General features: G+C 34.7%; 1 protein-coding gene across 1 annotated transcript; it reads right to left on the bottom strand.

The window, feature by feature from the left end:
* Positions 1 to 238: 238 nt before the first annotated feature.
* Positions 239 to 13306, bottom strand: LOC107850901. Its single transcript, XM_016695711.2, has 7 exons — positions 12833 to 13306; positions 10983 to 11068; positions 10100 to 10246; positions 9889 to 9997; positions 1652 to 1775; positions 1041 to 1314; positions 239 to 576 (listed from the first exon to the last, which is right to left on the bottom strand). The coding sequence occupies exons 1-7, from the start codon at positions 12963 to 12965 to the stop codon at positions 469 to 471; spliced, it is 981 nt and encodes a 326-aa protein (XP_016551197.1). The 5' UTR covers positions 12966 to 13306; the 3' UTR covers positions 239 to 468.
* Between the last annotated feature and the right edge of the window lie 12498 nt (positions 13307 to 25804).

Here is a 25804-nt window from a genome sequence, read left to right as displayed (position 1 = left end):
TCAAATTTGGACAAAATATTGTTAGGAGAAATTAAGAGTTTGTATAATTGAAATAATAGGTTTGTTAATTTGTAGAAATTAAAGAGAAATTAAGATATATATATATATATATATATATATATATTCTTATTGGATTATCGGTTTACCCAATAACCCAATAAAAAAAGATCAAAACGAACCAATAACCTAACAATTTTTATTATAAAACCATTAAAAAATTGTTAATCCAATAACCCAATAACAATAAAACAATAACATTTTTATCGGTTCGATTTATTGGTCAGTTCAATTTTTGCACACCCCTACTTGCAGGTCACACTACAGCAACAACAACATACCCTATATAATCCCACGAGTAGGGTTTGAAGAGGGTAGGATTGTATAAAGATCTTTTAACTGCTTATGCTAAATTACATGAGGTTAGCCCCAATAATATGAGTTCCTTTTATGTCAAAATCCTCAAAAGATTTACATAAGTCCAAGTGATTTCAGCTGCTGAACATGCTCCGGTGGCAGAGCTGGTGGAGACCAATCATTTCCGTTGACCTCACCATCGACATCCTCCACAACATATTCCTTCAAAATATTAACAAAGATATCATTAGGAAGCTACTGAGAAACATCTTCCGAATTGTAGCAGTCATCATGGTGCAAAATATGGTGGTATCGCATCCTCGAGGATTTACTTATATAGCATTTAATGAACTGCCTCTCGACGAAAAGGGTTCATGATAATGATTGGGTACACAAAAGAAAATTTTCAGTTTCTTGTATCAAAACCACGTTCTGTTTGACAATGCTTGAGAAGGAATGGCAAGAAAGCACGAGAGACACATGTTGTATCAGACAATTCAGAATGATTTACTCCCTTCAATACAGGAATGTTACATATAGAAGTGGATGCTATGTGTGTTCTCAGTTCTCACATAACTACTCTCTGCTATCCTCTGGCTAGCTGCCCACCACATGCAGAGACAATCATTTATGACAATGTCACATTTAAAAGGGTGGGAAAAAAACAAGAATAGAGTTTAGCTCACCTTCGTCAGCATTCTTTTTGCAAGTATATGGTAGTGCCTCTGCCATATTCTCTGTCCAACCATAGTAGCAACCAAAACACTGTAAAATATGCCAATGACAGTAAACAGTCCTAGCACAATTAAAGCCATAATAAATATTAGTGGCAAGCCAGCTTCACCGGCACCTCCTAAGCAACCTCCACATTCACTGGCTGCACCAGCACAACTTTCAAAGCATGTTGTGCAATCAGTCCACATACAAAGTGTACCAGGCAAATGACAGTCTGCACATATTCTGCAAGGATATCATAAGATAACGATGATGCACCAGTCATCAGAAAAAGATAGCAATAAATCTTTCTTCAACAAATAGCATCCCAAGAAATGAGAAAGAGACCGGAGGAGAGAGCAAGACTTTCTAATTCTTATCCAGAAAACTATACAAACACAGCTTCATTGGCAATGCTTAATTGCTATCATGCAGTCTAAAGAGTGAAAGTGATGTAAAGGAAAAAATGTTCTTGCTATGGTAACCTTCATTTACTCATTCCTTGGATTGATAATGAGAGAATCAAGGAAGAAGAATGCAGTATTAAGCTTATTACTAATGACAAAGAATCAAGATGCTTTACCCAGGATGACAACAACAAAGGCACAGTTCGCGGCAGGGTTGAGCCAAATCATTGCGCACTCTTCGATCATAACAGGTGATGAAGCAACCAGATAGGCCTAGAAGCGCAAAAAATAACAGTGCTCCTGTGCATTGTCAAATCAATACCTTAAATTTAGTTTCTTTTTTATTTTTTAGGGGATGTGAATACTAAAATTGAATATATTGAAAGGTCTTAAGCATATATTAATCATGAAGAATGACAGATGCAATTCTCATTGCAATAACTATCAATTTTTTTGAAAATTTTTGCACCATTTGGTACTTGAGTGCCTTTATGGGCATAAAGGAATGGGACGTCTCTTCCCAAGATAGACAGAACTATATCAATGCTACGGTGATTAGCAAGAATTGGACCAATGATGCCGTGAATACTTAAATCCCCTCTTTCCCGTGTCACTTGTTCCTCCTGCTTCTCTTGTTCTCCAGTAATTTTAAGGTGGCTCCCATATTCTTGTTGAGGAAGCTGCTGGTCTGCTTCATTCCTTCACCACAAGGAATGGAAAGGTGAAAACCCCACCAATGCTTATTTCTAAGCAGTCCAAGCACCTGAAGGTTTGGACCTAAAACTAAATACGCTGGGATAGACATGCAAATATTTTGCACAATGAAGTATCTCCCACGCCTCAACTGGATCTTATTAGAGACATTTTCATCTAATAATGCTACAGGGGCCTACTCATACACTAACACCTGACCGCCAATAAGAGTGAGGGGCTCACAGCCTCGCACCATGTGAGCTATCCTCCAACTCATGGTTTTTATAGATTGGCGTACCTAGTGGGTAAATTTTTTTTTTGCTTTTTAAGTTTTGGAGGAAATTGGATTGTGGTTGATGTGCATTCCATTCGGAATAACTTGCATAATGACATGTTTGCCCCTTTCCATACTGATTTTTTTCCACACCTTGCATACTGACTAGACAAGGCTAAAAACCCCTCCCTGCACCCTAGGGTCCCACCTACTCATCCAGTCTGATTCAGATTTCACAACACCATCCAGTTCCCCCAAATCTGTCTGGCTCTCACGAACTACATATACTACCATGAAAAAAGTCTTCCCTTCATTCCATTTGATAGGCCAAATTTACTCTCATCTTCCACCACTCCCCCCATACTAAATTAATCAACTATGCTCACTCACAACTTCATCAGGCGACATTTGCAAATTTGTTCTATCTATTCCTCCCTATTCAAGTCTATTACATTCCAACACCAAATAATTAGAAGTTCACTAAATCTTACACTTATCCTACAAAGGACTAAAGAGACTTCCGACAAACAATCTACTCGACGAGGTTTCATTACTTGAAAAGACAAAATAATATCATTTGTTGAAACAGCATCATTAAGCAGATATTTTTCTAGAAAAAGAACCATGCAACCGCTTAAGAAGTCATCATTCACTCTACTCTGCAACTCATTCTTAATAAAATTCATTGCTGGAAAAGCTCTTTCAACGGATGTAGCGGTAACGGAAAGAAGCAAATTCACCAAACGAAAAACAAGAGAATAACACAAATGTTTTTCTGCTTGAACGAATCTTCTTGAAAGATCACAGAGACCATTTAACTTGGAAAACCTTTTATCGATCTCAGGAACATCAATAATGTAATTTGCAAGCTGGATTCTAAAGTGCGCCCATAAGTTCATCAAAGTCATTCGGATATAATTCAGTCATTCTCATTATTTTTTGAATGTCAAAACTTAAAAATGAGCCTACCAGATCCAAACAACCAACACCATAAAGCAACGAAGTTGTAACCTCATCAAAACGGTCATTAAGTTGTTGCAATTGCCAATCAATTGTTTTACAAAATAATTCAACACGATAATGATTAATGATGAAAGACAATATAATCAACAGGTTTATATCGTGATCTTCCAAAGTTAACATAGGGCTCATCAAATTTACCACAATGTTATACTTGATACAAAATGTGTAGACACCTCAAGAAAATAAAACCCACTTTTTATCTTCCCTCAACTCTTGCAACCTTCTAACAAGTAACATAACATTTGTAAATCTTGCTCTTTTATTGGTAAGCATGTACTAAGATTGTTTGTAATTCCTAAAAAATTTTTCATCAAATGCAATATGAATACAATCTCATACGTTTGAGCGACTCTAATATATCTTGTTGCCCTAAATCTTTCATCCAATGAATGTGTAGTATCAACAATATCCATAATTATATCAAACTTAAGAATTAAACAATTAAAAAATAAAGTGAAATCCCCAACGACTATCACAAGCTCTAGAAATACCAAGTTTTTTATGCAAGCCTCTACCAATTTTAAGCTCATCCATATAAAAAGCCACTTGAATTTTTGTTTTTTGAGATTCAAAAAATTCATCCATACATTTATAAGAAGCTCCCAAAACATGAAAAATATATGAAACCAAGTGTATAAGTACTCCTACTTGAAGACATCTTTTAGAAACACCACCAAGAGTCAATTGAAGTTGATGAGCAAAACAATGAATGAAATAAGTCGATCTACATTCTTTCTTAATCAACATCTTAATGTCGTTGATATTACCTTGCATATTGCTTGCTGCATCATAGCATCGTTCACATAGAAAACATACACTTAAGGAATTTTGAGAAAGTAAATTGACAATTGCGTCTTTTAGCGATAAAACACTAGTATTTTTAACATGAACAATGTCAAGAAGTTTCTCCATCACAAATCCTCTTCCATCAACATACCGTAAAACAACTGTCATTTACTTTTTGTGTGAAACATCAAAAGATTCATAAACTAATAAGGAAAAGTTGTCATAGTCACCATTTAGTTCCTTTATGATACCCTTAATCCAAGTTGCTCGAACTCAAGTGTAGGTGCAGATCTAGTGATCTGATCTTTCATGAGCTAAATTTTAAGATTTAGGGATATGGATCTAGGTATAGATACGGGTGAGGGGATTTGGCTAAAATAATTCAAACATCTAAAACTAGAGTTATAAAAACCTACATTATGAGATGTCATATGAACTTTAGGAGAACAATATTGATCAAGAGGAGAATCCTAAAAGGAGTCGAGGAGATGAAAGGAAAAAGAATGACATAGAAATTTCTATACACAACATATTCCATTTTCTTCGAAGGACAAAAACTCGGTCATTCCTTTTCATTGAATGAATATGAGATCTCCCAACTGATTTTGGACGAAGTATCCAAAATCGATTGACCAAATCGGGTATGGATCCATGCCCATGTCGTGTCGACATGTATGCGGCAACAAAAGTGATTAGTCTGAGTAATTTAGTCTTTAACTGTTTCAATCTTGCAAGCAATCACAATTCCATTTTAAAACCTTGGACAAGTCATTTTATCATTTTGAGGAGCATTTTCATTTTCCAAAACAAAACTACAAATTTCATCACCCCCTTGAGCATAAAATGAAAGAATTTGAAGAAAATTACCTCCGTTAATTGATGACAAAGATTCATTATGACCTCGAAATGTCAATACTTGTTTCACAAGAAACTTTACTACATCAACTAAAGCAGCTAAGCAGATTCGATATCCATGCATATCTTGATTAGATTGTTTCTCAAATGAAGCATGAATAGATTATTGTTGTTGTATTACATCCTCACATTTCTTTTTTGCTTGAATATAGATGCTAGTAATCCCACCAACATGTGTGTCCAAATTCCAAACTAGCCTTTTTTCTACAACTCCTAAAAACCACACACAAAAATGTCTCCTCCACCATGACGATTGTTATTTCCCTTGAATAATAACAGTACAAGATTTTCTCCTACAGTTCTCATATGATATCACATAATTTAGGTTTTATAACTCTATTTTTAGATATTTGAATTATTTTTAGCCGAATCCGCACACCCATATCCATACCTAGATCCATATCCCTGAATCTAAAAATTTAGCTCATGAAAGATCCAACCTCTAGATCCCTGCAAAGCCCGAGCAACTTAGATTAAAGGTATCATGAAGGAACTAAATGGTGACTACTTTTCCTTATTGGTAGATGAATCTTTTGATGTTTCACGCAAGGAGCAAATGAAAGTTGTTTTACGATAAGTTGATGGAAAAAAATTTATGATGGAGAGATTTCTTGACATTGTTCATATTAAAAATACTAGTGTTTTATCACTAAAAGAAGCAACTGCCAATTAACTTTCTCAAAATCCTTGAGTTTATGATTTTGAGTTTATCGGACGTACATGGACAATCTATGATGAAGCAAACAATATGCAAAGTGATATCAACGACATTAAGATATTGATTTAGAAAGAAAGTAGATTTGTTTTGTTCATCAACTTCAATTGACTCTTGTTGGTGTTTCTAATTCAGATATTTTTAACGTGTTGGGAGCTTCTTATAAACGTATGGATGGATATTGAGAATCTCAAAAAACAAAAATTCAAGAGACTTTTTATGTGTGAGCTTAAAAATATTTAGAATCGTGCATCAAGAACTTGGTATTTTTAGAGCGTGTGATATTCGTTGGGGATCTCACTTTATCTTTTAATTATTTTATTCTTAAATTTGATTCAATTATGGATATACTTGATAATATTGTTGAAACTACACATTCTTTAGATGAAAGATCCAAGACAAATATATTAAAGTTGCTCAAACGTATGAGGTTGCATTTACATTGCATTTGATGAAATAGATTTTAGGAATTAAAAACAATCTTAGAACATGCTTACATAAAAAGAGCAAGATATTGCAAAAGTCATGCTACTTATTAAAGTAGCCAAGAAAAGATTGCAAAAGTTGAGGGAAGATAAAAAATGGGATTTGTTTATTTCTGAGGTGTCTACATTTTGTATTAAGTATAACACTGTAGTACTTAATTTTGATGAGCCCTATGTTTAACTCTAGAAGATCATGGAGTAAACCTATGGACTATACTGTCTTTCATTATTATCGTGTTGAAGTATTTTGTAAAATAATTGATTGGCAATTGCAAGAATTTAATGATCATTTTGATGAAGTGACAACTAAGTTGCTTTATAGTGTTGCTTGTTTGAATCTGACTTATTTTCAAATTTTGACATCCAGAAAATAATGGGAATGGCTGAATTATATCCTGATGACTTTGATGAACTTAACATATGTGCACTTGAGGATCAACTTGCAAATTACGTTAGTGATGTTCCTAACATTTATAAAGGTTCTCCAATTTAAATAGGCTCTGTGATCTTTCAAAAAGATTGGTCCAGACAATAAAAATGTGTTATCTTCTTGTGTCGTTTGCTAAAATTTGCTTTGCTTCTACCAGTTGCTATTACATCGGTTGAAAGAGCTCTTTCAATGAAGTTTATTAAGAATGAGTTGTGGAGTAGAATGAATGATGACTTCTTGAGCGGTTTCATGGTTTATTTTATGGAAAAAGATGTGATCAATGATGTTTCAACTGATGATATTATTTTGTCTTTTCAAGCAATTAAACCTCATTGAGTGGTATTGTAAATGTGCTTGAGAAGTATTGGCATGATCTCTTTTCGGAGTTTGTACTTAGCACCCTAATTCTAGATTGATACATTGTCAAAGTCTAATTTCTCGTTCTACGTAGCACCCTAGTTGTAGCTGACACATTGTTAAGGGCTAACTTTTTGCTTTACTTAATTACTCTTGTTAGTTTCAAGTTTTTGTATCTCTAGAATATACTATTGCATCCTTTGAAATTATGTTTTGTTGATTTATGTGCATGTTTATAATTCTATTTTTCGAACCCACTAAGTAAAAATCCTGGATCTGATACTGTATGCAATCGAAACCTTATGAGTTTGTGTTGTCTAAAACCGACATGAGACAAAAAGTCTTGGGAAACTGGAGAGGTATTTGATGCATTGAGGATTTATAATTTCTGATTACATATTAGTTATTACCATCAACCATATGAATGTCAAAAGAATATTTATGAATACTTTAAGTAGGGATGTTCACTACCTACTACGAGACAGTAATAGGTTAGCACCATACCTATGTTCTCTCCTTTAAATATCACTAACAGCACATCACACTAATGATCCGGAGCTTTAATGCCCCCGCAAAAAAATAAACAAGGAAAAACTAAGTCCAATTCCCCTTTTATCTCTCCCTACATAAAAACTTCCTGTCTGCCAGTTTCCCCTTTCTGTTTTTCCCCAAAAATCATAATCCTTCAAAATTATAACCCCAACTTATCACCCTTCTCATTGCAGCTCCTCTCCTCTCATCCATCTTCACCTATGCCATCATGGGAGAACCTGTATCTTCCACTATGCGTTCACTTTCCCTCCCCACTTCTTTTATAAAGAATTTGTATGCCTGGAACAGACCTTAATCTTACATCTTCTGATGTGATTTAAACAAGTGAACCAACCAAGATTTTTCTATTAATAAGGAACCAAGAAATGTTATAAACAAGCACAAAAAGGGAGTTTGAGACGAAACTTCCCACAAATAAGGAATGCTTTTGTAAATTGGATTTTAATTTGACCCATGCCAGTTTTGGTGAAGAGAATGTGAATTTTCTAAAAAGGACGAGAGTCAAGGAAAATACCATGGCAGCTAAGAAAGGTTCCAATTATCAAAATCCAATACCGGGGGAGATTAGGTAAGACAAGTTAGGAACGACATTAGGTTGGAAGGGAACAAAAGCACTTGTGAGAACATGCAAAGAAGGGAAACATTGAAAGAGAGATAGGTGAATAAGAATCTGATTTGGTATTTCTGGAGGAAACACATAAAAGCCCCCTTTCAGTAATCTTTTGACAGTGTGAAGCCAGCCAGAGATATTCAAAACTGGGTGTCATGCCAACTTACCAGAACAGTCATGTAGTAGGCCAGAAAAACTCAATAAAGAAAGTTGATCAAGCTTTACGAAAATTATATTCAATGTGTGGATATGTATGGGATGTTTGGATTTCTACAATTCAAACTGGAATCATGTATATTTCTTATGGATAATTTGATGTTGTAGATACAAACTTCAATGAATATTGATAAAGGTCAAATGTAAGTTGAATCATCACCAGAGCTGAATGCTGAATGCTGATGATGGTGCTTCTTACAAAAATTTAGGACAGCATTTTTTCCATAGGCCACAGATTGGAGGGGTCTGATAGATGGTGTTGGCCTTTCTCAATAGGACCAAATTGACCTGGTAGAAGCTGACTACTGAAATTACTATAGCCTTGAAAATTTTTTTACTTAGAAAGAAGGATGTATTTTCTTGATCATTTGGAAAGAATGTTTCTTGTCAAGAAAGATACAGTAATATATTTTAAGATTTTATTTGAAAGAAACAATTTGCAACAACATTGTTGGGCTTTTAGCACATTTATTTTATTCTATCTTATTTCACAGTATATGCAAGTCAGAGTTACCTATAGAGAATAAAATTTACTTGCTGGAGAATTTGAGGCTCTTGTAAGAGTTAAGCTATCAGCAAATTATTAAGGAAATAAAATTCACTGTTTTTATAAGTTGAGAGCATATTGTTGCTCTTTTTACAGTGGAATAATTCTTCTTGGTAAGGTCAATTTTAGATTGCGATTAAGTTTATTCAACAAAATTGGAACTTACGCTTTCATTCTTCTAGATGTGGAGGCTCGCTGACCATTATGAAATGAGATTCTTTAGTATGAGCTGATATGGATCATTAGACTTACTCAACTCATATTAAAGAATCCCATATCATAACAATCAACCATTTCTCAACACTACGTGATCAGATGATCATTCAAGGTCGCTATATTACTTTTTTCTGATTAGTGATCAGTATCCAAAAAGTACTTATTCGAGCAGGCAGCAGGTGAACAAAGAATGTCTATGCTCAGAAAGAATTTTGTCCAACAATTGAATGAGACAGGAATAGTAACATTAGCTCATTTTTGAAATAGTAGCATCTTTAGCTCCTTGAAGGATATAATGTCCAATTGTTGCAAAAATATCTCAAGAGGATCAAGATTCCTCAAAACCACCATATCAATATTTTCATCTTGTCCAGGAAACAAACTATGGAAGAAAAGGATATAAATTTCAGAGAGAAAGAGAGAGTAAAGGAGATCAGCACAACAGAATTTACAGGAAAAGACAACACGAAGTACCATGACTTAAACAGATTTCTTTCTTTTTTGATAGGTAACACCATGATTTAACACATATAACCAATCAAAAAAATCATGATTTAACAAATACATAACTACTGGAAAGCTCAAGATTTTTACCGCATAGGTAGTAGAAGCTTAGTTCGCTATCAAACCCCCATGTCAAACGCAACCAAGACTTGTGGTAGGTGTCAATCAAGTACACTAAGTATCCCAGTGAGGCTATAACCTGCAATGAAAAGGTAAATGCTCAATTGGATATGTTTAAATAATGTGAGGAAATATCTCAGAAAATCAAAGAACAAAACTGTAAATAGGACCAACCACCTACAAGCTGAACTGCAACAAAGATGAACAAAATGTCTCTGGTCACAAAGAATCGGAACTTTAAAGTTCGCCACTTTCTATCAGTGGGAACATGAACTCGCAAATAATAGGGAGCTTTGCAAGTTGTGCAATGAGAAAATGCGAATCCTTCCTGTAGAAGACAGATTCATTTAGCTAACGAAAATAAATTCAATTCTGGTAATTATTGCTTATTGTAAGTTGCTTGGAAGTTATCTGTGAACTTATGCAGACATTGCTTCTATGAAAGGAAAGCCTCAAGAACTACTTGATAGTTTTGAATTACTGTTGAACTGAAAAGCACATATGGAAAATGACTCTTGTCAGTAAGTTAGCTAGTCCAAAAACTATACATGCACAATATATGATGACACTGATCAAATCTGATCCTAGGCTTTAATGCAACAACACAGGTACAAATTAATTCCGAGTAAGGCAAGGAGTAACAGTAATCTAGCACCCTAGGGTGTGTCCAACTGATCAATGGAGTGGATTGAGCCATGAGGTCTCAAGTTCTAATCCCAGAGGAGACAAAAACAATAAATGGTTTCATCTCATTTGTACAAGACTTGGTGGACAGAGTTACCTGATACCAGTATTGGTTAGTATTGGTGGGAATATTGATGGGAGGTCGCAGGTAACCCATCGGACTAGCCAAGGCGTGTGCAGGCTAGCCCAAACACCGCCGTTATAAAAAATATAATAATAACAGTATCTTGATGGAGCGTCTTTTAAAAAAAAAAAAAAAGCAACAAGGTAACTTCGACAATAACAAGGTTAAAATTGCTTAACTCATATAGATTCAAAAGCCGGAAAAAAAAACATACTAAAAAGCCGGAAAAAAAACAAAGCCGGAAAAAAAAACATACTTTCACCGCGCGCCAATGATCAAGGCATTCCCTATGAACAAACTTTGATGTACCCTTGCACTTGCAAGGTGCAATAAAATCCCTACCTGAAAAGGAAAATAAGAATATTTATAAGTATCCCAATTGTGAAAACAGAACAAGTTCAGCATATATAACTCAATAATGTTATGCTACAACAACAACATACCCGGTGTAATTTCACAAGTGGGGTCTAAGGAGGATGGTGTGTATGTACCCTTACCCCTGCCTTGTCAAGGTAGAGAGGCTATTTTTGATAGACCAGCAACTCAAGTAAAACATATAAAAACAAGTATGTAAAGCAAATACAGTAGTGAAGACGTCATGCTGAAAACAATGAAAAAGAGAATAGTAGCAACGCCAAAATAATATGATAACCGAAGCAAATGAAAAATCAAGTAATACTAAAATCGAAGGATAAGAGAGGACAGTATAACAACAATAGTGAATATGGAACTAGACAACTCTCGACCTACTAAACCTTCTACCCTAATTCTCAACCATTATATCTTCCTATCTAGGGTCATGTCCTTGGTAAGCTACAGGTAACCATATCCATCAATCATCTCACCTAAAGACTTCTTTGGTCTACCTCTATCTCTCCTCACAGCCACTATAGTTAACCTCTCTCTCCTCACCGGAGCATTTGTGCTTCTTCTCTTCACATGCCTGAACCATCTCAACCTCGTCCACCACGGAGGCCACTCCCTTCGTTACTGATCCTATCACTCCTAGTATGTCCACATATCTATCTCAACATCCTTGTTCTGCTACTCTCATATTCTCATATTCTGGACATGCGAGCTCTTGACCGACCAACTCCCCAATAGAACCTAGTTGGTCTCACCACCTTATAGAAGTTACCTTTAATGCTTGATGGAACATTCTTACCACACAAGACACCGAATGAGAGCTTCCATTTCAACCACCCCGCTCAAATATGATGTGTAACCATCATCATCAATCTCCTCATATCCTTGAATTATTGACGCTAGATACTTGAAACTTCCATTCGTGGAGATGACTTATGTTTTAATCTATACTCCCACATACACCATGCGAGTTACGTTACTGAACTTGCATTCCAAGGATTCTGTCTTAGTCTTGCTCAACTTGAAGCCTTTAGACTCCAGGGTCAATCTCCAAACCTCCAATCTACCTCCATCGCATGTCTAGTCAATCAACACTCTGTCATCTTCAACGAGCATACCCCCACGACTCCTCTCTTTGGATATGTAGCTTCAATACATCCATTACTAAGTCAAATTATGCTATGCAATCGAATGAAACAAACAACAAACAAACAGGACAACAAGCATTTACCAAGCGCACAAAAATTTTACACCACCTCTTAATAAACACTTCTTACTTTTTTCATTTCATTGATAAATCAGATAGAAAGCAAATGTTAATAAATAACAAATCCAAATATAATAGACGTAGTGTCACATGGTATTTTCATTTCCACTGTAATCAGACAAAATTAATACTATACCACATGATCAAATTTATCAACTCAATGCAAAAATCAGCCTCTCACTAATAACAACAACATATTCAGTGTAGTATCAGGTCTGGCGAGGGTAGAGTGTATTAATGCCTAGTGAAATCTAATTTGACTAGTACACTTGTATAATTTCACGTTATGGTATCATATTTTCACGACAGATTCACCAAAATACTTTCATTTCCACCACATGGTTTCAAGAATCACTTAAAGCAGCTTCCTTTACAGTTACAAACACCAAAAAAATACTAATTAAATACACAAAAAATAAACAAACAGCAAAACCAAGAAAAGGAAATTAAAGGGTCAAAAGAACGAAAATAACCATCAGTCTCAAGGCAAATTCTACACTGAATTTGTTCACCAGAACCAGCTTCAAGATCTATCTCACTAGGGTCAGTAATCACAGAAGGAGGAGGAACCAAAGGAGAAGATTCAGACTGATCAACCAATTCCATTTTATTGAAAAAGTATATAACTTTTCAAATAATCAAAATTCAATTGACCATAATCAAAAACCCAAAAACCCTTTTTCGTTTCTTGAACAAAATCAAAAATATATTTTATATGTATACATACAAATTTGGGATATGGGTTTTCTCTTCTCCAAAGATTACTTTGTTGTTACGGAAGAAGAGGTGGTTTGGTTTTATTGTCTTGTCTGAAGAAAAAGAAAATGGAAGAAGACAGAAGTCGCCGAGGTCCATTATTACTACACTTGCCCAAAATAGTCTCCTTTTTAATTTTTACTTTCTACTTTTTACTTTTTCTGCTTCAGGGTGGTATGCTTGTCCTCATTTGAGCAAAGATAATGTGTTATTACAATGGCTTATAATCAGTACTATGACATTCTAACGAAAAATGGACAAATATATCCTAAACTATTATAATTGGTATGTATATACTTTCATCATCGTACTTTAGTATACATGTCTCTATCATTAATAAAATGATACATATATATCCCTCATACTAATGATAGGGTCATATCTATATTCAAAATATGATAGACGGTATATACGTACCATTTATCATTTTCATATCTATATCCAAAATATGATAGAGGGTATATATGTACCATTTATCATACTTTAAGGGTATATTTATCCTTTTTCATTTTAATTTTGTATTTCAAATAATTAATCCAAACCTATTATCCAAATCAATAAACTCATTGAACTCAATTCTAAACCAACTCGACCTAACTTCTATATTTTGTTTCAACCCCGATACTCCCTCTGTTTTTCTCTTAAACGTGAACTTCAATCAAATTGCCGTGACTGATTGTCATTGCTAGTTGGTGCTTACTGATTTAATAGAGTGGAGATTAGGTCAGAGGTGGCCGAAGCTTGAGGTACGGTGATGGTTCACTAGTAGGGTGTTTTCGATACAACAGAGATCGTGGCAGCTATGTGGTGTTGACCGGTGGTGGATAGTGTTTTTTCGATAGAATTTCATTGAAAAACATGAGGGGTTCAATTTATTTAGTTTTGTTTTGGATGTTATGGGTTAATGTTTTTTTTTTTTTGGAAATTGGTAATTGTGGGTGTTACTGTTTTGTGTGTGTATATCGTTATAGAGGTAGAAAAAATATGTCCCATAGATAGGTGTCTATTGCATTTTAATTGGGATAGGATCGAATTCGATGGGTTTATTGGGTTTGAATTAATTATTTAGGATTAAACAATTAAAATAAAAAAGGGACAAATATATCCCCAAACTATGATGAATGGTACATATATACCTTTACCGTTAGTGTAATGGACACACACATATATCTATCTATTTATCTATCTATCTATCTATCTATCATTTCGTTAACGATAGAGACATATGAATATCCAAAGTATGACGGAGGGTATATATATACCATTTTCCATAATTCAAAGGTATATTTGACCCTTTTTCGACATATTAATTATAATAAATTTTGGTGGGTTGAATTGATTTAAAAGAGAAAATGAGTAATGTAAGTAAAATTGGGTTATTTTGGTTAATTTAGGAGATTTTATGTAAATAAAAAGATATTTTGAATACTTTAATAAAGCAAGGGTATATTTGGTTCTACAATAAATATATGTATATATTTATTTATATATATATATATATATATTTATATATATGTATATATATAAAAGAGAAACATAGAGGAAGTGATGTGGCACCCTTCTTTGCCCTTCATTGACATTTATCTTTTTTCTCTTTTTTTGAATTTTTTTCTCATTATTTATCTATTTATGTTATTTTAATTAGGTAAAAAAAATTTGTAGATTCATCTAGAGATGTATGAGAAAATCCAGGGAAAAAGAGAGAACAAAGAATATAGAAAGGATAAAAAAAAAGAGAAGGAGCAACGATAGATAACAACAACACATGAGAATAATAAGAACCAATGGTAATAAAAAAGAAACAACTACAAAAAAGATAGATATGGTCATATAATTGGAAAGATAGCAGACAAGGTAGAGAAAATTCAGACCTTAAATGCATTTGATGCTTTAACACAAGAACAAAAGGAGAATAAAAAAGAAGCCACCACTATGCAACACAAGAAAAACACTAAAGATTGGGTGACAAAGAGCTTTGGAAAAAGAGAAACAAGAGCAGCAGAAGAGTTTCCAAGTACTGCTGATAATCAGGAGCAATCCAAGGGTAGAACTAACAAAAGTGATGGGCAAGAAGAAGTAATAGAAGCAGCACAAAACAAATATAATGAAGCTCAACAAGCTCAGACTTATAATCAGAATGAGAAGAAAATTCAGAATTATGCAGAATTGGCCTTGTTACAATATGACAAGACTAATAAATAGGAAATGATACTGGGAGGGGTATTACCAATAGTAATGGAGGCAGGCTATTTGATAGAGATGATGAATAGTAAGAATGAAGATATGGATGAAGAAAACCTGGTGGATAATATTAAAACTGATATAATTGAAGGAGATCTATCTCCAGATCAAGCTCAATCTTTGACTACAAAACATGGGGAAAAGCAAAAAAAGAGTAAGAAGATTAGTGCAAGCACAATGCAGATAAAGAGTCACATGCTTAAATCATTATCAAAATGAATGCTTTAATATGGAACATTAGATCTGTCAATATACAGAAAGCATTTACAAAATTGATTACAATGTATTTTGGTTTTATTTTGGTTTCATTGGTCTAATGGAACCTTTACAGGAGAGTCATAGTGTAGAGGAGTATAAAGGTCGGCTGGGGATGCAATATGCAGTGGTGAATTATTCAGGTAAAATATGGGATTTCATTGATACTATTATTGAATATAGTATTATCAGGGATGAAGAACAACTAATTACTCTCAAGTTGGAGAATCAGAATGAGGGAATAGAGGTGTTTGTCACACTGGTGTATGCAAAATGTAGTCAAAGTGAAAGACTAATATTATGGGACTCATTGGGGGAGATGGCTAATACTATGCAACACCTATGGTTAGTGGGTGGTGATTTCAGTATAATAAAAAATGAGAAGGAAAAGCTTGGTGGATTATAAGTTACAGTTGACGAGACTGATGATTTCAACCATTGTATTAGCATGTGTAATCTGGAGGAATATACTTTCAAAGGAAATAAATTCACACGGTGAAATAGCAAAATAGATGAAGATTGTATTTTTAAGAGGCTAGATATAGGGTGTTGATTAATGACAAAATCTAGGACTTGTTTCTAGTTATGGAATTGGAAAATCTAGTAAGAAGTGGGTCTGATCATGCTCCTATGTTGCTGCAGTTTAGTAAATCTAGTGAGTAGCTGATCAGACCTTTCATATTTCTCAATTTTTGGCTAAAGGAAGATTCATGCATGGATGTTATTAAGGAGAATTGGTATACTGAATGTGAAGGGAACCCCTTTATCAAATTTCACCAAAAGCGTAAGAAAACAAAGACTGCATTGACTAAATGGAGTAAGCAAACTTTTGGAAATATATTCCAAGAGTCTGCCACTTTGGAGGAGGTAGTTAAGGTAAGAAAACAACATTTTGAGCAAGAACCATCAGGTACTAACAAAACCAAGCTATCACAAACACGGACAGAATTAACACTTCAGCTGAAAAGAGAAGAAAATTATTGGAGGTAGAAAACTAGTTTGAGTGGTTTAAAGATGGAGAAAAAAACACTAAAATTTTCCATATTGTAGTCAAAGGAAGAAGAGCCAGGCTAAGAAACCAAAAAATACAAAACTCAGAGGGGAACTGGTTGGACAAGCAGGAGGATATAGCTGAGGTAACAGAAGTTTTCTTTCAGAAGTAATTTGAGAAACAAGAGGATCCAGAAGATTTTTCATTGTTAGATGAGCTACCAAAGTTGGTAAATTTCGAGAATGAAGAATTGAAGAAAATACCAACAGTAGAGGAGGTACATACTGCAGTTATGGGTTTAAATAGGAATAGTGCAGGAGGTCCAGATGGCATGATAGGGGCATCCTACCAGGATGCATGGAGTATTATTTCAAAGGACCTTCACCAGATGGTAATATTTTTTTCCTATGGTTATGATCTTCCAAGATTTATCACTCATACAAACTTGGTATTATTACCAAAGAAGTTAGTAGTAAGTATCTTTTCTGATCTTAGACCAATATCCCTTAGTAACTTTGTGAATAAAATTTTCTCTATAATTATTCATGAAAGGATTAAGGGGATTCTCCCTCATATTGTATCTGAAGAACAAATTGGTTTTGTTCATGGAATGAGTATAGCTAAAAATATTTTGGTGGTTCAAGAGATAGTTTTTGAAATTAGAAAGAGGGGTAAACCTCCAAATATGGTGATGAAACTTGATATGATGAAGGCATATGATAGAGTAGAATGGTTGTTTCTGACCAAAGTATTGAGAAGAATAGGTTTTGGTGAACAGAGGATTGATATGGTATTCAGGATTTTGGCAAACAATTGGTACTCCATTTTGCTAAATGGACAATTAAAAGGTTTTTTTCAAATCCACTAGAGGTCTAAAACAAGGTGACCCTCTTTCACCTACATTTTTTATAATTGCAATAGAGGTTTTATTAAGAATCTTGAAGAAACTCATGATTAAAAAAGAATTCAAACTCTTTGGGATGCCTAGAGAAAGTCCTAAAGTCAACCACCTAGCATTTGCAGATGACATAATTATTCTATGTAAGGAAGAACTAGGCACATTGCAGCTGGTGACAGATACTTTGGAGAGATATGAATATGTGTCAGGACAGAAAATCAATAGAGAGAAAAGTGCCATCTATCTACATGACAGTATGTCCAATGGTGTAGCAGTGATGGCAAAAGTTACAACAGGGATATTGAGGCAATAGTTCCCTTTCAACTACTTGAGGTGTCCTATTTTATACATGAGAAAGAAGAAAGTGTACTACCAGCATATCTTGAATAGAATAAGTTCCAAGTTGCAAGCTTGGAAAGGAAAGTTGTTATCTTATGGTGGTAGAGCAGTCCTTATTAAACATGTCCTGTAAAGCATACTAATACACTGTCTATCAGTGATAAATCCCCCTAAGAATGTTCTAAATACTATCCAGAAGATAATTGCAAAATTCTTTTGGAGTAGTACTATTAGAGGTAGAAGAAGACATTGGGTTTCTTGGTAAACTATGTGTTTACCAGAAGCAGAAGGGGGACTTGGATTTAGAAGGTTACATAATGTTTCAACATCTCTCTTTTGTAAACTGTGGTGGAATTTTAGAACCAAGAATACAATTTGGAGTGAATACATGTTTAACAAGTACTGCCGAAAGTTCTATCCTAAGGAAGTCATGTAGAAAGTAGGTAGTAGTTCTCAAGTATGGAAAAAAATATTGCAAGTTAGGTATTTGATAGATCATCTCATTATATGGCAAATTAGGAGAGGAGATGCTCATATATTGTATGATAATTGGAGTGTATTAGGAAATATGTACTCTCTTATAGAGGATAGTAAGGAATGGGATGATAATTATCAGTGTGTCAGTGACTTAATGACTAATGGGAGCTGGAAGGAGGAGGTTCTGAAGAGTATGCTTACAGATGATATAGTGGATTATGTAAAGCTCAAAGTAAGGGCAGTGGAGATAACAAATCAAAAGGACAAGCCAATTTGGAGCCTGAAAGCAAAAGAAAACTTCACAGTAAGGTTGCAATATATTAGGTAGGGGGGAGCCTAATGACTTTTATAAACAACTATGGATAAAAGGGTTACCTTTCAAGATTGTATTTTTTATGTGGAGAATGTGGAGGGGAAGGATTTTAGTAGATGATACAGTTAGAAGATGGGGGATTCATGGTCCTTCCAAGTGCTGGTGTTGTCAAAACCTAGCACAAGAGACCATATCACATGTGCTACTGAGATCATTTTCAGCTAACAGGACCTGGTCCTATTTCTCTTCTTTTGCAGGAATAAGCATACAAGGAAGGAGTCTAAGAGATACAATTTATTCTTGGTGGAATGCTCAAGTAAAACAACGGGAGAAAGACTATTATAGAGTAATACCAACAATCATAATATGGGAAATATGGAACCAGAGGAATGCTAAGAAGCATTAAGGTAAAGAGATTAGTATGCATAGAGTGATATTCAATGTTACAAGACACCTAAGGATGTTGCTGAAGGTGAGGAAACCAGCACTAGAATTTGAAATGGACTGACCAACAATATTGAATCAGCTCAGTCAACTATAACCTAGAGTTACATCTAAGGTTATGCTATGGGAATTGCCAGAGAAGGGTTGGTGTAAATATAATACGGATGAAGCATCAAAAGGGAATCCAGGAAGCAGCTCATGGGCATTTTGCTTAAGGAAAGTAAAGGGAGATCTAATGTATACAGAAGGAGAAATTATGGAAGACACAAACAACATGGTAGCAGTAGTTGAAGCGATAATACAAGCAGTCACTCATTCCAGTCAGTCAGGACAAGACAAGGTTATTATTCAGACAGACTTACTAGCAATACAAAATTCTTAAGCCATGAATGGGAAACACCATGGAAGTAGCAGATACAGTAAACAGAATTAAGCTTTTGCTACAAAACAAGCAAGTACAATATATATTAAGGGAAGGCAGCCAACTTGCAGATTACTTAGCTAATCTAGCATTTAAGTGGGAGAAGTTCATATTTACAGCATTCAACCAGCTACCAAGTTCAGGTAGAAAGATACTTAATAGTGACAAGCAACAATGCCCATATCTGAGACTAAATTTAGCAAGAGGATAATGGGACTGGGAAGGGTACAAAAAGGTTTTTCACATATAACATATTTACAACCAAGGAGACTGAACAAAAAAGTGAAAATGCTAATTTGCCTATCTACACCAGCCATCAAAAAGGAAAACTCAGTAGATCGGGGGTCACCAAGTCATCTAAGCTTCAAGCGACTGAACTACTTGTTCCTTTTCAACTATCAATAGGTTCGAGCATCCCATCATCTCCATCCCAGCTATAGCTACACATGGAGAAGAAACAGATGGTCAAAAGCAACACATAAGTTAAGAAACAAACTCAAAAATGCAGAGGACTTACTTGAAGAAAAAAGCAAGGGTCAGAAGATGAGACCCGTCGTGTTAGTACCCAAAAGAACTAGAAATATACTAAAGATTTCACCTGAAATAGTGATGAAGAAGGATTCAAATTAGGGAATCAGTGAAATTTTAAGCATCAAATTAATCAAGAAAGGAGGAAACTCACTCATGAAAGCTGGAATCATCATCCCACAGTTGAAAAAGAAGAAATTGAAGGTTGGTGAAGCTGAACATTAAGAAGGAGGTAGAGAAAGGGGGAGCTCAGTTCTGCTGCTGAATTTGGAAACCCTACTCATTTTATATGAGGTTTTCAGACCGGGTCAATTAATTGGGCTGGTCCATTTGTTATTTTTTTGGGTCAAAAATTATTTGGGTCAATTGTTGTGTTGGATTTGTAAGATGGATTGACCATCATGTATTACACTGATGTTTTTATAAATAAAATCACAAATTAAACCCAAAAAAAACGTATAGTTGGAGAAGAAAGAAAAAAGATACAAAACGAACATAAAGAGAGACAATTAAGTATGAAGATGGAGAATACTTATTCTAATAAATTTTCATGGTACATATGATATAAAATATAAAAAATACGTATATGTAGTTCCTAATAATTTATTTAGTAAAAATTTAAATGGTCGGTGAGGAAAGACACTAAAGAAATGGTCGGTACAAATTTTCTTGTAAAATATATTTTCAAATTAATTGTGTAAAGACATAGTTAAATGTTTGTTTGAAATTAACTTTTGGGGGGGGTTGATGTCATCATCCCGCTATAGAGAAACTTTTTTTCTATAGCGGCGTCGTGGTAGCGACCTACTGACCGCTATAGTTGGACATCGGGGACCAAATCAGTCCCCTATTTTCTTTAATTTCTTCCTCATCTTCAATTGCAAATAGGATGAGGTTTACTTCTAACCCCTCCCTCCTTCTAAGGTTGCCTCAAGGCCTTGGAGCAATGGAAGTGAAGGGATATGCTTGAACGGAGTAAAGTTCATCATCTTCTTACAGATTTTATGCCAGAAATCATTAAAATGGGGTCTAAAGTTCGTGTTCATGCCTTCATAAATTGAGTAATATAAGCCTAGATTAGAGAAAATATGCATAGCATAGATTAACAGGAGATTCCATGTTTAGGTCAACGGGCACTGTGTTTAGGTAGATAAAAATAGTAATTCCAGATTTGCTTGAATACGACCTGATGTTATGTGTAATATTGAGATTAAGATATGAACTGGTGTGTATTGTTGCTAATGCTAAACCAATTTGTGGGTAATAATTAGTGTTATTATGCTATAAAATTGTGTTAGAAACTAGTGGAGACCTTTTTAGATATAATCGATAACTTGACATAAGTTAAATAAAGATTCTAGGTGGAGACTTAAGGTTAAATTGGAAGATTAGATATGTCAAGCTGCGAACGAAATATGTGGATGCATACCTTAGATATTGAAAATCTTACATAGGCCCTTAGTTGATGTACAAAATAATGGTGTGGCATGTGACCTAGTAGGTGAGGGTTAATTGTAGTTAAAAATCTAGCTTGGTTTATGTGTGCTTATTAACTATTTCTTTCTATATTTGTTACAACGCATATTTTAAGAAGAGTAATTATTGAATGATATCCTAGTGTTAATCAGATAATGAGGTTATATTAAGGCTTATTGGTTGTATAAGTGTGATTGTCTTATTCTCACTGTGTCTCTAATTGTTATGATATTCATTATTATTGTGAGAAAAACCGGTAAGGACATCATCAAAAAATTTATTATTATTGTGATATGAACTGATAAAGGACATTGTCATAGATTTTTTTTATTATTATAAGATGAGCTGGTAAAAAACATTATCACAGAATTGGTTTGGATAAAGGTGGAAGACACTAGATGTTTGGAATATTTGGTACATTAGTAAGAGCTCAGATAAAGATGATAGACACTAGATGTTTGGAATATTTGGTACATTGATAAGAGCTCATCCCTTGTAGTTCATGGCTAGTAGGCAATCATAAGATCCTTAGCATGTGTGTATAAGACATTAGTGAGTTTGATGATTTTTTGAGTGAACCAAGTTTGTGGCTGATTGATCTATAATTGGTCCCTTGAATGAATTGGTGGATGTTAATGTTGTTATTGGGAATATGCATGTGGTTCGGGTTATTGATATGGTTGAAAGGCATAATTTCTATTTGATTTTTATTTAAGGGACAATTGATGCAAGGTGGAAATTATTGTTATTGATCATGAATGGTGAAATTATTCTATTATTGTTGATCATGATCTTGTCTTGATGAATTTCTTGTCATAACTTTAATTGCTTGGTTATTAATTGTTGTCATTAGACATGGTGTTGCTTAGATGGATTCCTATATTAAATTGTATTGTTTAATTGGTTGACATTATTGAGATTAATGAAGTGACGGTGTTGATGTCTTACGATGAATTAGTTATGTGTCCTTATGGTGCTTAGGTGTCTCTACATATAAGTATTTCCGAGAAACATAATAATTATTAAGGTTGATTAAATGGATTGAGGATAGGGTTTTGTCATGTTATTATTGTCGAGTCCTTAACTAAATGGATGTTAAATGTATAACTAGAGGTGACAGAAATATTGATAAGTGACATAGAGTTGAATATGGTATGATGGTAGACTTGTAGATTAGTGAGATTGGCTAAAATATAAGAGAGTTTTCAATAGGAGTATATCAAGTTAGGGAGGTGAAGAATTAATGAAAGGAAGGTTGTCGACTAATAAAAGCTCTTAGGGGTCGTTTGGTTGGGAACAAGTTATACGACAACAAACCCAGTATATTCCCACATAGTAGGGTCTAAGGAGGGTAGAGTGTACGCAATCCATACCACTACTTGTAATGAGGTAGAGAGGCTGTTTCCGATAGACCCCCCCGGCTCAAGATAAAAAACAAGTTATTAAGGGATTAATTATTTCGGGATAGTTATCCCTAATGGATAACTTATCCCATATGGTATAAATGTGGGATAACTAATCCCAATACTACCTAATACCTCCTACCAAATACATGATAAATAATTTTATATTTTATTCCGTGATTATTATACCTCATACCTCACACCAAATGACTCTTTAAGGTGCATGTTATCCTTCTGGATAATTATGTGGTGTTTATGTGATTTAATTTAGATCAGTTGATGATGCTTATTAGTATGTGTTATTTGTACTAATACTACTCTTGCTTTACTCTTTTAGGGAGTTTCTTGCTTGATGAGGTTGGGATCTTCAACAACTTCTATTTTCTCATTCCTATGGTAGGAGCTGGGTCTTAATTTCTTTTCATTGTTTTATAGCAGCTCTTGTATTTTATAGTAATAAATTGTATTGAAATAAGTAATAGATTAATATTTTCTTTGTGACTTCCATATGGTTCCAAAATAGGTGGTGCGTATGGGTTCTCCTATATAAGTGGATTAATATGTGTCATACGATCTAATTAGTTGGATCGTGATAGTTGGTATCAAAGCCTAGGTTATCGATCTCCTAATATAGGAGTAAATGTCGAGTAGAGTTTTGTTAAGTGATATGTTAACATCCACATCGTATCTTTGAAAAGTTACAAGGCATCTAGGAAGTTGTTCCACTTTTTCTCTAATATCATATTGTTCGTATGATTGTTTGTATAAATTGAATCTAATTGGCATTTCTCGATTCCAATTGATATCTCATAGAGACAAAGGGATGCCATTTGCCTCCATTTAGAATGACATAAGGTATCTAGCTGTAATGGCAGTGTATAACTTTTGGATGATCAATTAGTGGTCGTCAAAGATGTAAAACAAGACGTGTTTAGAGAAGTAAGAAAAATGGATTAATTGACTTCAAAGTCCTTTTTAGTGATGATAATGAGAATTATAATGGCTTGAAATGGCTAGGAATTGGTGAGTAGTGAGGTGGTCATAAATTCCTATATATCGTTAGATGTGAAATTGTGTGTTATGTGGTTGAATGAAAATTGAATTCTAAGTCTAATCAGGGTGTTGATACATGTAACAATGGAAGAGAAAATGGTATATGATTGTGAAATTCTTACTTCAAGTGGTTAATATGTGGAAGGAAATAAAAATGGCAAATGTTATATGATAATGGGAATTGCTGAGGAAGGATAGATCCTTGTTGGTGACCTATAAGCATGATATAAAGTGGTGTTATGCTTTGTGTCTTTGATTATTTGGATTCAATCTTAGGATTATGTGTTAAACCATTGAATTATTTCTAAATTAAGTGGTGTGGAAAGGGAATAAGAGTGAAGGGAATTGCAGAAAGATTGAAAATTTTTGGGCTACTATTATAGGGCCACCATAGCAGACACTGTCCCACTATATCAAGCCCGCTATAGAGGGAGTTATCCCGCTATAACAGTGTCATGGTAGAAATGTGTAGGCTGTTGTAGCAAGCTGCGCTAGGATAGAATTTTTGCTCCATTTTCCCCTGTTTTGCTTTTCATTTCCAACCCGTACAAATACTATTTAAAGCTACCTGTTACCACTAATCGGTATAAATCACATAGAATAAGTTAAGAACCATACATTCACTACTAGTTAATAAAACTATAAACATCCAAGTACGAAGTTAAATAAAAGGACAAAGAAAAAGAAAGATTGTTACATGCCCCAAATAAGGGCAAACCAAGCCCAAAAAATCATACTAAAATAGGGGGAAGGGAGGTAAGCCGACATGAACTAAGGACCTAGCTTAATACCCTATCATTATCATAGGTAGTAGGACCAGGGACTTTTCTTCCCAAGTCACTTGGGAAGAAGAACTCCTACGTTTCCTCTGCCTCCAATTAAGGAAGCTCCTTGTATAGGACATCACAATTGAACATGACCTTGGCGGTCTTCCACATCTGGGTAAACATGCAATAACGAAAGCGAATCTTTCTTTTATTATCATCTAGCTCCCACTAGAGCTGAGCATAGTATCGAGAAGTAGGTGAAACACATAGACTGTAAACCATTGAAAGAAATGCACCATTTGATGTCACTGGGGTGGGTACGACTAGGGGCATGAGTCGTACCCCTTGGATATGAGTTATATCCTCTTTTACCTCTCCTCTCGTACCTAGGCAGTATGGTGAAGATTTCTTACGGTCCTAGGTAAGAGTAAACCCTTCCTCAATCATACCCTAAGTATATAATTCATACCTAGGTGAGTAATATGGAGTTAGGTTTTAGCTTAGAGTGGACTATTTTTGTTACGAATGGAGCATATGAGTTAGGGGTGAGTTATGCCCTTTGTATACGACTCAAGGGTGTATGGTCGTACCCTTAATAGTATGTGTGACCTAGGAGAAACCTAGGGTATGAGTCAGGGTACCACTCGTACCCTAGGGTATGGTTCCCTTAGTGAGTTGTATGGTGAGTCGTACCCCTGGCCGGGTCTATTTTACAGCTTTTAACTTAGGGACTTGTGGTAATTTCCCATGACTTAAACCCTAATTCCTCTTACTATATAAGTGCTTGTAGCCTCCTAAACATCCAATTTTGATGGATCAAACACCCTAAATACTCTCTCAAGCTCATCTTTGAAGGATTAAAGGCTAGGGTTTCAAGGATGATCTTCAAGAGGCAAAGTGAAGTCAATATTCTTGGTGATTCAATTTGTCTAAGGCTTGTAACTCTCCCCTTGCTAAATAACTCTAAACCCATGTATTTCACACTTGGATTAGTAAGTGTACATGGTGGTTTTGAAATCAAATGAAAAGGGTTTTGTTGCCTAATGATGAATAATGATGATTCTTTCTTAGACTTATATTTAT

This window comes from Capsicum annuum, chromosome 12, assembly GCF_002878395.1.
Source record: "Capsicum annuum cultivar UCD-10X-F1 chromosome 12, UCD10Xv1.1, whole genome shotgun sequence".
Classification (NCBI taxonomy): Eukaryota; Viridiplantae; Streptophyta; class Magnoliopsida; order Solanales; family Solanaceae; genus Capsicum; species Capsicum annuum.
Note: the sequence above shows the minus strand (reverse complement) of the source record. Positions and strands in the feature narration are given on the sequence as shown.